This window comes from Elaeis guineensis, chromosome 2, assembly GCF_000442705.2.
Source record: "Elaeis guineensis isolate ETL-2024a chromosome 2, EG11, whole genome shotgun sequence".
Classification (NCBI taxonomy): domain Eukaryota; kingdom Viridiplantae; phylum Streptophyta; class Magnoliopsida; order Arecales; family Arecaceae; genus Elaeis; species Elaeis guineensis.
The window spans coordinates 33,022,524-33,037,979 of NC_025994.2; the positions used below are offsets into that span (position 1 = coordinate 33,022,524).

General features: G+C 37.3%; 1 protein-coding gene across 1 annotated transcript in view; it reads right to left on the reverse strand.

Annotated features, from left to right (window-relative positions):
- Nucleotides 1-2,655: 2,655 nt before the first annotated feature.
- Nucleotides 2,656-15,456, reverse strand: part of LOC105034748 (histone-lysine N-methyltransferase SUVR3) — a 52,795-nt gene continuing 39,994 nt past the window's right edge. Inside the window, exons 2-3 of the mRNA XM_073251720.1 lie at nucleotides 2,973-3,491; nucleotides 2,656-2,892 (exon numbers count right to left, since the gene is read on the reverse strand). Of these exons, the coding sequence (XP_073107821.1) occupies nucleotides 3,103-3,491 (389 nt within the window). The 3' untranslated portion in view covers nucleotides 2,656-2,892; nucleotides 2,973-3,102. The remainder of the gene's footprint in view (nucleotides 2,893-2,972; nucleotides 3,492-15,456) is intronic.

Consider the following 15,456-nt stretch of genomic DNA (forward strand, 5'->3'; position numbering starts at 1 on the left):
GCTCATCCATGAACTGGTCATCCAGCTCTAGTTCTGGGTCAAGTCGCTCAGGCTCACCCTCTTCTAGTTCCAAGGTAGCCCAATCAATCATCCCAAATGGTCCTGATGCCATAGAGAGTACCTTGTACCAAGTTGATTTAAATAGGATTAGGAAATCATACTTCGTTTCACCCAGCATTTCCCCAAGGCTACCCGGGTCTGATGGAAGGGCCTCTAGTTGTCTTCCTGCTGTGCTCAGCTATGCAGGGAGATTTTGAAAATAGGGCTGAGATTTCCTCTTCAACCCTTTACAAATCAACTCTTAGATTGGTACCAGTTGGTACCAACACAACTAGTCCCCAACTCTCGGAAGATTGTGGTTGAGTTTCTCTCTTTTCTACTCTATATGGTATCCGGGCCACCATTGAGCTATTTAACATCCCTCTAAGAATGGCTAGTGGTATTTTTCAGCTTGGAAGATGTATCGAGTAAAGGATGGCCCTCCCTCAACCCATGGCTGGAAAGATCGCTATTTCTTCATGTCCTCCTAGCAGCTATAGAGCTTTAGCACAGTATGGGGGCCGCCTAGAAAGTCTCTAAAGCAGACCCTAGCTTGTGGAGGAGCAAAAGGCACTAGATGATCCTTGCTGAGTTGAGATTCCCTTTATTTAAGAAGTTCTGGCCGAGTAGATGCTAGTGAATGCCATTTTGAGCAATGAACCCAGGGGTTCGAGTTACTTGAGGGAACTCGAGGGTGATACATGTGTTCAATTGACAAAGGTGCCAAATACGAGCATAGAGGTGCAAGCTTGACCGTATAATTGGATTACTGCACATTTATGTTTGAGATAGACTCATGCAAGCTGGCTGTAGCTGTATGGCATGCCACGGTGCCACACCAGTGCTTGAGCATTGAAAACACCCGCACCGTGACCAATAGGTGAGTTGAGCTAAGTCCAAATCTAATCGGGATGCACCTGGCCTTAAGCTGGACTAATATTTACCCAACCTTAAGTGATCCTCAACCCAGTTTCAACCCAAGTCAGGCTCGTTCATTATAGACCAGAAACCCAAGCGCGGCGCCTAGCCCAGGAACTGTCAGGACTCTACAATTCTGTGCCACAATCGAGCCAGAGTCCAATTCTTTCCATACTAGGTCAGCCCTACCTATCGACAGCCCTTGATATTTTCTTTGCCTTGTAGGCCCTTTTTTTTTTGGGGTACATTTATCAGTGAATCACGAGATAGCTTCCAATATTAATATATCAGTTAATATTTTTCAGTTACCTTTTGACTACCTGAAATTGATATTTTAGATAACTAGTTCTGTAACCAATACTTCAATATTTTTAATCTAAGTTTACCGTATTAGATGAGAGATTGATATTTCCGCCCTATATATCAGCTGAGATTTAAATAATTGTTGGACGTCCCTGCATTTTTGTACTATCCAATCATATGTATCCATGATCTCCAGTCCATCTTGATTGTGGAAGAAATTATTGCCTAAACCATGCCCCAGTAGACTACTCAAATCCCAAGGTGGATAACACGCCACATTAACCCTTGTATTTTCACATTATTGTCTAGACCACACCCCAGTAGACTACCCAAATCCCATGGTGTATAACACGCCACATTAACCTTTGTATTTCATAAATTCTCTATTGCACACTATCCACCGTGCATGTGCTCCAAGATTTGCACTGATGGGCATGATCCACACAATAATTTCCCTGATCGCAACCATATCAATCGAGATTTCAACTTTTACAAACTTGAGCAAAGCATTCACTTTCACCTCACAAGTTTTCTTCTCAATCTATACGCATTGAGACCTCAAGAGAGCTAGATAGTTGATGATGGTAAGTACATAGCTAGATTAAGAGTAAATGGAAGCAAGTATGATGATTTAGAGAAGATTGAAGAAAATAGTTGATAGCAAGACTGGATGTAAAAACACAAAGGCAGTCTGCACTACATTAAAAGATCAAAATAAAAAATAGTTGGCTTGGACTGCATATTGGATGTCATAAAATTTTAAATAATATTTAAAAAAAAAAGATGCTTTGTACACCACGCGCACCGCTCACGATGATTGACTCACACATAGAGAGAAAGCACGGCATCCGAAAAAAAAAATATTTCTTTTGACCCTACACCCAGGCCAATCACCGCATGCGATGCTGCACCACATGCGGTGCACAAACCATTTCTCTTTATATAAAAAAAAAAAAAAAAAAAAAACCCTACATTGTCTGCTTTTCCTCCTACCTTTTCTCTTTCTTTTTTCCTTTATTTCTTCCGCTTTCTGCTATTCTCTCTTTTTCTTATATATTTCTACTGCTATGCATCTTCTGTACTGGATTATTGTGTTGATGGTGCTGATCTCTTGCATGTTATTAAAATCTTACCCATTAGCATTTCAGCACTCTAAATTTCATTAGTGCTGTTATTTCTTGGCTACTAATTTGCCAGCCAGTCTTGAGCAGTCTCTTTGAACCGGCCTTGAGCTTTGAATTCACCTACTTTGACATTCTTCTAATCCTAGAAACTCTTAAATTTTGATACCTCCCAAAATCCTAGAGCTGATACACAAACGCCCTCCCCCACCACAATCGGAATCTAATTCAGATCTAGCCTATTTCTCAATTCCGGACAGCATGCATCAAGTACTTTTAAATCATACGAAATCTTATCCTTTTTTTCGCCCATCACTTCTAGTACACAGTTCAAACTCGTGTCCTACATCACATACTAGAGATACCACGTGATTTAGAATTTAAGTTCATCCACACTCAACAACCCACTTGTCAATGACATTTTTTTGATGACCAATTATGGAACTGGATTGAGCATTGTATCAATGTCCTCAAACTGATATTGTTACGCTCGTATGTCTCTTGTCTTAACCTGCATGCACCAAGGTAGACATTAAAATGGAGATAGAAACATCGTGCTAGTCAACCATTAATGCTGAGGAACAAGTTTACCTGATATTCTCATCTGTCAGAAATATGCAAAGGAGACAGGTGAGTAATCCACGAATAATGGCCTTTGAACTTTTGAAGGGGACCACCACTGAAGTCCTTCATGCTCTTACGGCGGAGATGGAGAGCAGCATCAAGTTTCTTCCGAAGGCAACATTCCAGAGCAAATAGAGCTACCACAGAAGCAGTGCTGGCCATTTTGCCTAAGCCTAGCACTTCCATAGCTAAAGGTGAGCTCTTCACCTTCCTGTATATCCACGGCAGCAAAGAAACAAAGTCTTGGGAGCAATGAGCCAGAGCTCCTTACCAGGACAATCGACAGATTGCCACCATCACATGAGTGATTGATGAAGCGAGCCACATTGCCAACTTTTGTTGCATCAATATTCACCCTCAGACATGCTTTGCCCGAAGGTAGATGCTCCCTCACAACCAGAAGTGCAGGAGAAAACCTTCCACTGGATGCAAGCTCATCATAAGTTCTTTGACGATTTCTCGCTTCCTCTGTTATCAAAAACTCTCCTGCACACAAAACATTACCAGTGTTTGGACACGTGCAATTAGAAATGGAGTTCTGATGACCTTGTGAAATCTGGCTCTTTCATCCCATTTTGTTTTCATTTGTGCAATTCAGTCATTTTTGCTCGACGGCAATGACCCAGTTTCTAAATTTTCGGATACTTCTGGCCCTGACCCCATTGGACAGCCACACACACATTCAGCACTCAACAAATACATGAATCCAATATTAAATATATGCACATCCACTATAAGAAAAGAAACTATATATTTTTGATACTGAATGCACTTATTTGCCAAGTGTTGAATACACATACAATTGGAATGTATCTGATGGGGCCAGGAACAAAACTATCCAAAACAATTGAAACTTACCCAAGAAAAATAAGATAAAAAATAGGATTGGGAATGTGCAAAATCAAAAATAAAATGGGCCAAGAGTACCAAGATTTTCCCTGATATGGTATCCATAGAGGATGTCACACAAGGAAGGGCACACAACCCAAATAAAAGAGCAAGAAGATACAGAGATATACATGCAAGAAATCCTATGGCCACATGAAAGTTTGTACTTTTACCATCTTCATGCTTTTAAGTTCAACATAACAAATGAAGCATGTCCATTAATAGAATGAAGCATCAAAGTCAGAAGTCAAATCACTTTCATTTCGAAAAAGAATCTTTTTCATTCATCCTGCAGTAATATCTTTAGTAAATAATGGCAGAAAATCATATTTGCTTTCATGAGCATCAAAATTGTTGATTATGGTTTTAGATAAATTTGCTAATGCTTAACAATTTGTGTAGACATCTAAAATCCCAATATAAAATTCATGTATCTAGGTTTCAATGACAACTGTGATAAAGAACATGGAAAAGCTTGGACTGAGCAGATAGAACACCATAGAATTAAAACCAAGATTTTCAGAACCGGTATCGATGGCCATATCGACGGCCGGTGGTACGATACGGTACAGTTCCGTATCATACCGAACCGACGCGAACCGACGAAGGCAAAAAACCCGAACCGGGAGAAGAAAAAGAGAGAAATAGAGAGGAAGAAAGAAAAAGAGAGAGGATGAAGGAAGAGTACCCTATAAGCCAATCGCAAGTGTGTTGTGATGGGACTTTTTTTTATAATTTTTCAACTCATATAGTGATATTTATTATTTGATAATAAAATGAGGCATTGATTCATCGTATTAACTGCATCTTATTATGTCTGAGATTATGATGAATCCCAAAGTTTAGGACAATAATTTTAGGAGACATGAATGGATCATGCTAGTGAGACCTAAAACTCTAAAATCCTAATCTTAAATATTCCTAATCGTAAGAACATTAAGTCAGAGATCAATATTCTAGATAGACTGGCACATCCTATATATGCTCGATGGAGAGAATGGCAGATCTCACTAGCCACTTGTGTGGAACACTAATCAAGGATGTGGATGCTCATTTGAAAAATGAGTCTACTGAATTGACTCGATGAAAGAGAACATCTTATGGAAGCCTTACTTGCATGTCAAAGATGGTTCTCTAAGTGAGAGTTGTGCAAGTGATCCTTAGACCTGAGATCACCATAGAATCTTGTGCACATGAATCCATATTTTGGTTCATGCTCAAGCATGGCATTAAGACATGTACAGGATGTTCTGGATATGATAGAGTGTGTATGAAGATTGTGAGTAGATCAACATGAATTCGATCACTCCTAATAACAGGAGATCGCATCCTGTGTATTCTCATTCTTAGATGACTCAAGAAAAATCTTTTGGCCAAAAGTAGGAAGGAGATCAGAAAGAGTTTCTAATGCTTCTTCATTGGAGTCATTATTGGTTAATTGAGAAACGATATGAATATGTGTTTTAGTTTAATATGGTTCCATACTCATGAACATATTCAGAGTGCAGGGATGATCGAAAGATTGAATTGCACGGTAACCTGCCACTGAAGGATATATTTGGTATTTCCACCAAATTCCACATCTTCTAAATAATTATAATATGTTGCTAGACGTCAATCTTAACTTGTAGGCCTGATCGAATTAAAGAGTTTAATTCGATTGCCAATTAGAAAGAGTTCTAGTTGCTGAAATCGGATTAGCTCGATTGGACCTAAATCAGTTAGATTAAAATCTAATCAAATTAGATCAACTTGCACCCGGACCTACTGCTGGCTAGATGTGGAACCCAATGGGTCACACACATATGAAAATTGGCTAAGGACCCTTTTGAAAAAGGTTGATTGAAATTTTGGATTAAATCAGGATTCCGATAAGCATGCTAGCACATGTGAAAATCCTAGCTCCTTTAGAGATCAATTTGGTCTCATGCCTTGCTGATTTGCTAGCCCAATCTGGTGGGCATTTGGATCAGGTCAAGCCACCTGGAAGCAGCCAAAAAAAGGTGCCATATCTGATGATTAATGCCAAAAAATAAGAGTCCAAGATGAAGACTCTTGGCGCATATATGCTGAGCGCATGCGCTCTTTGGTTTTGGCGTGCAGAAGGACTAAGAGTCCTGCTTTGGGTCTTTATTTTTTATAGCAAGTAGATCAGATCATGAACCACCTAGCACGCCATTTAAATTATAAAAAATCCATCAGATTGTGCATGAAAAAAATTCTTGGAACATTGCTACGTGCGCGACAGATTTTCTAGACATGCGAAGGGACGCGAAGACTCCTTCTATTTAAGAAGTCTTAAAAGACTTTTTTATCTGATAACTTTCCTGATAAGGATCAGTTTTAAGTGCTGATCATGTGGTAAAAATCTGAAAAATTATTGGATATTGGAAAGTTGCTTTTGATGCCCTTTTCTGGGTTTGCGCGCACGCGACAGCGAGAAGACACTTGCACATCTTTCCGATTAAAAGCCTTCTCAGGTTTTAAACACTTATCCAAATGGGGCGACACTTGCTAATAGCCTTTCCATTTGAATCATGTGTTACATGGCAAATTTTCATGCTGATCTGAAGGGAGAAGAGATACCAATTGTGTCTCATTCTGTGCATGCGCGTATGAGAGGGCTAAAATCGACGTATGACATCCTGAAGAGTCCTTCTGTTTAAAGACTCAGATAAGTGATACAATGACTTGATATGGCTTTCTAGATGAGACGTGCCTTCTCTATTGGCGCCCCATCTGATGCTATAAATAGGGGATGGCAGAAAGATTGATCATTCAATTCTTACATCCCCTATCCACTCCCTCTCTCCCTCTCTTACAACTCTAGGATTTAGGACAAAGGCTTGTTCTTTTAAGACAAGCCTAAATCCTAATAGCTCTAAGGGTTTAAGAGGTCCAAAAAAAGGTGGTCAGATCCAATGGGTGGTTCTAAGAGATTCAGACTCAAGTCTGAAGGAAGATCTGATCGATTGATGGCTAGTTGAGTTATAGAGGCTAGAACTCTTGAAGCAAGGTGAAGGAGAAGCGCTGTCTTTAGTTCAATTTCTGTGAATCACCGTTGGAGAGCGGACACTTAGACACCTCGTGAAAATTGGATTAGCGCTACAGGTATTCTTCTAATCCAAATTTATTTTAATTATACTTTGATTGATATAGCAAGGGTTTCTGGGTATTAGGATTTTCGGTGCATCGGATGTTTTGAATGAAAATTTTAAACACCTAACCCTTCCGTTGCGCCACCGAAACCCAACAGTGCTATCAGAGCCTACCTTGATCTATATAATCAAAAGTTAAATTATTGCCTTGATTGTGATCAAACATGAATTTTTGGTTTGGTTCAAATCGGATCAAAGGTTGAACCCGATTGAACATCCAAACCCTAGCATATCTTAGAGATATTTTAAATATAAAATGCATAATGTATGTATAGAATTTTCTTAGAAGCTTAGTACTCTAATTAGGGTTCATCGCCAGGCTGCCTGTCATAAGAGTAAGTAGTGTTCAGAGACCCTCTCTTCGTATTCCATAGGGTACTCTTATAGCATGTAAAGGTGCCACTGTGATGTCCCAAAAAGAAGAACCGCGAAAAGAGTATTTTGTATTCATGCATGTTATTAGAATTTCATGCATATGTGATATGCTTGAGATGCTTAATTATAATCATGTTATATGATTATGTTTTCATATCTTAGAAATATGATTAGATGCTATGATTAGTTGTTATGATTTTTAAGATACAACTATATTAGTGCATCATTGTGATTGATTGATTTAGGATGTGCTTGAGATCATTAAAGTCCTCATAAAAATCATATTAAGTAGTAGTGTTGTGAACCAGTGGCTGATCTATTTTCTTGAATCGATTGATCAATTGGTGTTTAAGGAGTGTTTCAAGTGCGCTGGTTATTTAATTGGTTTCGTTACTGGCCTGGTCAATTTTATTGGTGTCTAAGAAAAGCAACAAGGGAACCCCCACCAATCTTAACACTTTTCTGACCAATTGGATTAGTTCGAATCTTGAATGATGGTAGCTTAGTATTTTGAACACTATATTTGCCTTCCTTCATGTCTAGTCAATATCCTGTCAAAAATCATAGTAGGTTTGTTGTGATATCCACAAGGCTTGCTATGGAGATTGATGTGGATTTATCTTGGTACATATTAGATGCTTTATGGCATATTTTGGATATGTTGATTTGTTGTGATATCCACAATGACAGTATTTTTCAGATATGGCTGTATGGAAATGAAAGATCTGACTTAACTAAAAATACTATAGTTTGTTGTGATATCCACAAGGCTATGAGTATTTTTAGAGGCAAGGATTATGTTAAGAGTTGCATAAGATGCAATTGGATAGGCTTTCCTACCTTGAACTCATTGAGGTTTATTGTGATATCCACAGCTTTATTGAGGGATTAGGATCTCAATCCCATTAAGAAACCAGATTAGGATTTTTTGTTTACTATAGGAAGAGGGCTATGGTATCCCATAAATTAGTGAGAGACAACTAGTTTTAGAAATCCTCATCTAGTTATGTATGTCAAACATGAGTGCTCTGCTTATATTATTGTTCTTTATTTATGCAGATTTAAGTCTACATTATGGCTTCTTTATTTTCACCGCATAACATCATAAATAAAAATATATTGACCGATCTCAACTATATAGATTGGTTGAGGAACTTGCAAGTTAGGTTCATATTGAAGAAGAACTCCGATGTTGTGAAAATTCTTGACCTCGGATTGGTCAGTTATAATAAGAAGGCAAAAGATGTCCATAAAGATATTATCTGTTCATTTTGTGGCAAATTTGGATAGTGGGAGTAAAATTACAAGAATAATCTTGCAAGTTTGAAGCAAAGTGTAAGTGTAGCACCAAAAGGTATGTATATGATACAGATCTGTTTTTCATTGAATGGCTCAGACTCTGATACTTGGGTATTAGATACCGACTGTAGATCGCATGTTTGTAATTCATTACAGCGATTACAAAATATCAAAGGTCTGAAAAGAGGTGACCTCGAGCTTTATGCCACAAGTGGAAAGTCCATTAGCGCAAAGGCTGTGGGAACCTGTATGCTTGATTTGCCTTCGGACAAAACTTTAGAATTGAAAGATTGTTATTACATGCCAAAGATCATTAGAAATATTATTTCTATACCTTTGTTATTAAAACAAAGTGATAAAATAAGGCTAATGGGAAATGGATACTCCATTTTCTTTTCTAATAAATTTTATGGTAGTGGTTATATTGATAACAATCTTTTAATTCTTGCACTTAATAAAAATATTTTTCATATTGAAAGAAATATGAAAAGAAAGAAGATGTGAATATCACATATCTCTGATATTGCCGTCTTGATCATATTAGTGGGTCAAGGATAAACAAGTTATATAAAGAAGAATTCTTTGACTCGTATAATTATGAATCATAGAAAACTGATGAATCTTGTCTCATGGGTAAGATGACCAAGACTTCATTTTCTGGATATGGAGAGAGGACGAATGAATTGTTAGCCCTAGTATATACAGATGTATATGGACCGATGACAACTCAAGCTAGAGGAGGATACTCCTATTTTATCACCTTTACAGATGATCTATCAAAGTTCGGATGTGTATCTTATGAAACATAAATCCGAAGTCTTTGATAAGTTCAAGGAGTATCAAAATATGGTCAAGAAACAAACTGAAAAAAATATTAAGATTCTTCGATCTAATCGAAGAGGAGAATACTTATCTAGTGAATTTTTTGATCATCTTAAAAGTAAACGTATTCTCTCTGAATGGACTCTTCTTGATACACCCCAGTTAAATAGTGTAGCAGAAAGGAGAAATCGCACTTTGATGGATATGATGCAGTCCATGATGTGCTTCACTGATCTCCCAATATCATTCTGGGGATATGCCTTAGAGACTGCCACATATCTTTTAAACAGAGTGCCTTCAAAGTCTGTTGCAAGCACATGATATGAGATATGGAAGAGAAGAAAGCCTAATCTGAAACATCTTAAGATTTAGGACTATCCTGCTTATATCAAAAATATTTTTAGACATAAGCTTAGTGCTAGATCAGACAAGTATAAATTTGTAGGATATCCTAAAAAAACTAATGGATATTACTTCTACCACCCTACTGAACAAAAGATATTTGTTAGTAGACATGCCACTTTCTTAGAAAATGAATTCATCCAAGGAGGTAGTGGAAAGAATATTGAACTTGTGAAAGTTCAGAATCTACAAACCGATCCAGAAATACCTATGGTTGGACTACAAGAAGATCCTCAATCAGAAGTACTCAGGGATGAGGTACATCCACAACACACCTCTCCGAAGGTCAGATAGAGTGCGTCAAGCACCTGAGATATGATTTTATCATTGAGAATGACAATTCAATCAACATACTACAAGAAGATCCTCAATCAAAAGTACTCAGGGATGAGGTACATCCACAACACACCTCTCCGAAGGTCAGATAGAGTGCGTCAAGCACCTGAGATATGATTTTATCATTGAGAATGACAATTCAATCAACATCATTCAGGATGATAATCCACTGATATATTCGGAAGCTGTCATAAGTAGAGACTCAGATAGATGGCTGGAAGCCATGAAATCTGAGATGGACTCGATGTATACCAACTAAGTGTGGACCTTGGTTGATGCACCTGAGGGTGTGACCCCAATAGGATGCAAGTGGATCTTCAAGAAGAAGATCGAAGCAAATGGCCAAGTAGAAATCTACAAAGCTAGATTGGTGGTAAAGAATTTCAGACAAAGATAAGGAAATTGACTATGATGAAACCTTCTCGCCAGTGGCTAATGCTCAAGTCCATCCAGATTTTGCTTGCAATAGCAGCATACTACGACTATGAGATCTGACAGATGGACGTCAAGACCGCTTTCCTCAATGGTAATCTATCCAACTCTTTGGAAATACAAATGTGTCAACCAACAATTGACTTTTAGAGCACACATCTAACAATGTCCAACTCTTTGGACAAGGAGAAGAAGAGGGGAGATGTTCAACTCTTGAATATAAGACAAGGGAGAAAAAGAGATATCTTACCTTCAACAACCAATCTTTGGTTGTAAGAAAAGAAGAGAAACAACCCTCACATGCCAACCCAAGGAGCCGCAGCATCATCTCTCTATTTTTCATGCTTGCTGCCTTGGGGACGTGCGACCCAGGCCGGGACTCGCGTCCCAGGTCCCCCTACAGATTAGTCAGTAGGCACCCCTCTTATCCTTATTTAAAAGAAGTTAGATAGGTTTTAGTTAGAGTCCAAATCCAAGTGGAAGTTGGAGTCCAATTCAGATTGGGTTAAGTCCAATCCCATTAGACTAATGAAACCCAATCCAAGTCAAATTAGAACCACATCTAATCAAATTAAATCTGATTTAATTTGACTAAGACCCAATCCAAATCAAATATAGCTAAAGATTAGATCAAACCTAATCTAGATAGGTTTGGATCAAATATTCATTAAATCTAAAATCCCATTAGATTAATGAAACCTAGTTTGCGTCAAACTCAAATCAAAACTAATCAAATTAAATCTGATTTAATTTGATTAGAACCCAATCTTAATATTTGATCAAATCAAATAATATACAATAATTATAATTTAGTCCTCCTATAACTTACAACTCTTAATAAGTTCTTCATGTAATTTTTTTCCATATTAGTCCAATCATCAATCAAATTGATAATTGAATTCTTTTGCGATTCGAAATCGCTATTTGACAATCCGATCGATCAGAACCTCTTTTATGTGTGACCTCATAGATTCTATTTTGTCTGATAGTGAGAAATATTTTGATCTCCATCAAAATATCATTGAAACTCCTTTCAATGAATTGGAACAATTTTAACTCACCAATCGAGAATTATTGATCATCAAAATAATTCTCGATGGTCCTACAATCTATTAGTGACGTCTAACAGTATGTAGTGACAATCCAGCAGAATAGAAGGATGAACCTCTAGATATAGTTAACGTGTGATTCAATTCTTCTATCATGAGTTCCGACAAGATGGAGGTTATGAAAAACTCGTCAAATCCCATCATCTGTCATATATAAGATTTATTCGACTTGAGTTCATTTGTGAAGTCTGATAAAAACTCTTTTCCATCATTCACACTGTCCTGACCAAGATCTTCCAAACTCAATCTCATAAATCACATAGGACTATTCTTTTACTAAGATCGGTAGATCCTATATAGGTGCACCCCTATTCTTACAATAAACCTACTGCAGCCAACATACACTTCAAAACTCTGTATGACTAAGAGACCGAGTTATTGTGTAGTCAAACTACAGCAACCTTATTGTGAACAGTTGAGGCACCGCAGATCTAAGAACTAATCACACGACTATAGCATCAAGAATGTCACTGACGAGTGAGTAGACATCCAAGTGATTTCTCGTATTGACCATACTCGGTACCTTTATTCTCTAACAAACACCTGCACTCTCGTTCCAGTATCTCCATATTGTAGACTCAAGACTCGTCTATCCTAAAGAAAGCAATCCATACACCAATCTTACCGGATCAATCACCGTCTCCGTGATGATTCTTTGATCGAGAATAATTTGAAAATTAACCATCAATGACACATGCCTCAAATTCTCAACTCTTGAGAATGTGTCATCTTATGAGTTCTCTAAAAGATTCATACATACATTTACTATATGAATAGAATTAACTGTCCTAATTAATTTGATCAAGTACAAAATTATGTCCCAGAAAAAATTAATATGTCGGCCTGATTGACTTTTAGAACATACATCTAACAATCAACCACTTGCACTAGAGCCAATCTACCATAAATCTAAGCCCCATCTTCTCAAGATATGCTTTAGTCCTGACCGACTAAATCATTTAGTTAGTGGACCCACCATGTTTCCATGGAGTCTACTCTGATCCTTGAAGTCTTACTTCTCGAAATAGTCGCGAATCATTGCTCTTATGTGCTAAAAACTTTGGTGAGATCTTAGCTCCTCAGCTAGAGCTATGGCGCCTTCGTTGTCGAAGAACAGTATTGTGTCATCTCATGACATTACACCTAATTCTGCAATACACCAGAATGCTTTCTTAGCTTCCTCATAAGCAGTGACAAACTCGGCTTCTAAAATCTGTAATGATCGGTTGTTTGGAACTCTTCCAATTTACCGAATCCCATTGCATAAAAAATTACATCCTGATGCAGACTCTCTACCATCAACATCAGGCTTAAAGTCTGAATTGTGAATCCTTTTATCCTCTATTTTTCTTCTCCTCCCAAAGACCATAAACATATCCTAAGTACTTCTTAAGTACTTAAAAATATTTTTCATAGCTATCTATTACCCTCAGTCTGGATTCAATCAATATTTGCTTGTAACACGCATAGTAAAAACTATATCGATTTGTATGCATAGCATAACCTACACGAGGCTTCCTTTAGCTGAAGCATAAGAGATCTAGCTCATATGCTGAATCTCCTCAAATATGTCAGATCACATCTTCTTGGAAAGATCAATCTCATGCCTAAAAGGTAGAAACCCTTCTAGGAGCCATCTATGCTGAACCCTTTCAACACCTCCTCTATGCATATTTTCTGTGAAAGATTTAGCATCCCTTAAGTCTATCTTATAGACCTAGACCTATCTCATAAATCTTTATTGGATGCTTCTCGAGGTTCTTTATGAAGAGTTTGTTTAGACAACCAAATTTTAAACCAATGTCAGTATAGAAACAACTTTTCTAATCAGAAGGATGTCATCCATGTATAATACGATGATTGTAACAATAATCCCACTGACTTTTATAAACACATATTTTTCTCAAGGAACATTTAATCACATCAAACGATTTGATCACATCAAATCATATTCCTTATCTCCCATGAGGAACATGATTGTAACAATACTCCCACTGACCTTTATAAACACATGTTTCCCTCAAAGAATATTTGATCACATCAAACGATTTGATCACATCAAATCATGTTCCTTATCTCCCATAAGGAACACTTTCTCTATGTCCTCTAACAAAATACCTAAGTATTTTTCAGTAGGATCAGAGATTGAACTCTATAAGATAGAGGGACTACATGTACTGGCTCAATATAAATAGGTTCTATAACTTGTTGCTCTTAAGAGATTTTCTCTTTGAGCTCAGTTTTCCTCCCACTATCGCATTTTGGACAAACTATTTCTCCAAGAACATAGAATATCGGGCCACAATCAAATTATGATCCTTTGAGAAGAAAAATAGTATTCCTAAAACTCTTTAGGATACTTTGAAACGAGTCTCATAGACCTAATCTCTAACTTGATCCACATGTCAACACTTGACATAGGTTGAACATCCTAAACATGCCACATCTCATACGACGTGATAGAAAAAACTTAGAAAAAACTCTATTCATTAAGCATATTCCTAAAGAAACATAAAGGAAGATCAGTGATGCTCATCATCAATCGGACTATATCGAATAGAGTCCAATTCCTCCTCACCGACACCCCATCAAATTGAGATGTATCAGGAAGAGTCCATTATGAAACCATGTCGTTTTCTTGAGATAGGTTAGAAACTCCCACTAAAGCATACACCTCTTTGATCTCATCGAATAACCTTAAGGATTTCTAATTTATTTTTTTACTTCATATCTGAATTTTTTTAACCTTTCAAGATTTTAGATTTGTGTCTCACACATATACTTGTACTATAAACAGTCACCAATATAAGTAATGAAGTAAAGAGAATCATCCCTTGCCTAGCTCATCAAATGGACTGCATACATCAGAATATATCAGGACAAGTGTATTAGTGTCCTCTCTCCATGTCCTACAAAGGGTGGTTTAGCCATCTATTCTTGAAGGCAGAATTCATAAATCGAAAATGACTCGAGAGTCGATAAGCCTAGGAGCTCATACCTTTTCAATTTATTTATTCTGTCCTCTCCAATATGGTCAAGCCTAAGGTGCCACATATATTTTGGATCTATCTCATCTTTGGATCTCTCAGATCCTACGGCACTCACTATCTGCTCATACTTTCTGAAAGTATATCCCTTATCCTTTTCTCTAAGTTCTCCAGATATACAGAAACCCTTCTCCTTGAACTCTTCAAGGTTCCATTAGTAGTCACCAACTCAACCAAGGTGCAATCAATTTTATTCATCTGGTAGTTTACTATAAACTGCCTATATGAACTAATAAGGAATTACATGATCAAATCCATTCGTAATTCCTTGTGCTTGGATATATTGAGCTTCTCAAGTACATCCAAGTCTTTGATCATTATCAAACAATGATCATGAACTAATTGCCCTTTGGTCAAGGTTGAACGGTTTGGTGACATAGGGATATCCTGGTTAGCTCAATTTGTGGAAACTTAAAACCATTTTAGGTTACTAAGCCAGTCTTTATAACTTGATCAATTAGTCAATTGGTTCTAAGTTTGTGAGAATTGAAAGTCATTTTTAATCTTTAAAGAGTAAAGATTCTCGTTAAATATTTGTACTTGATTCTAAATTTGTTCTAGAGACTTTTAAAACAAATGTGCT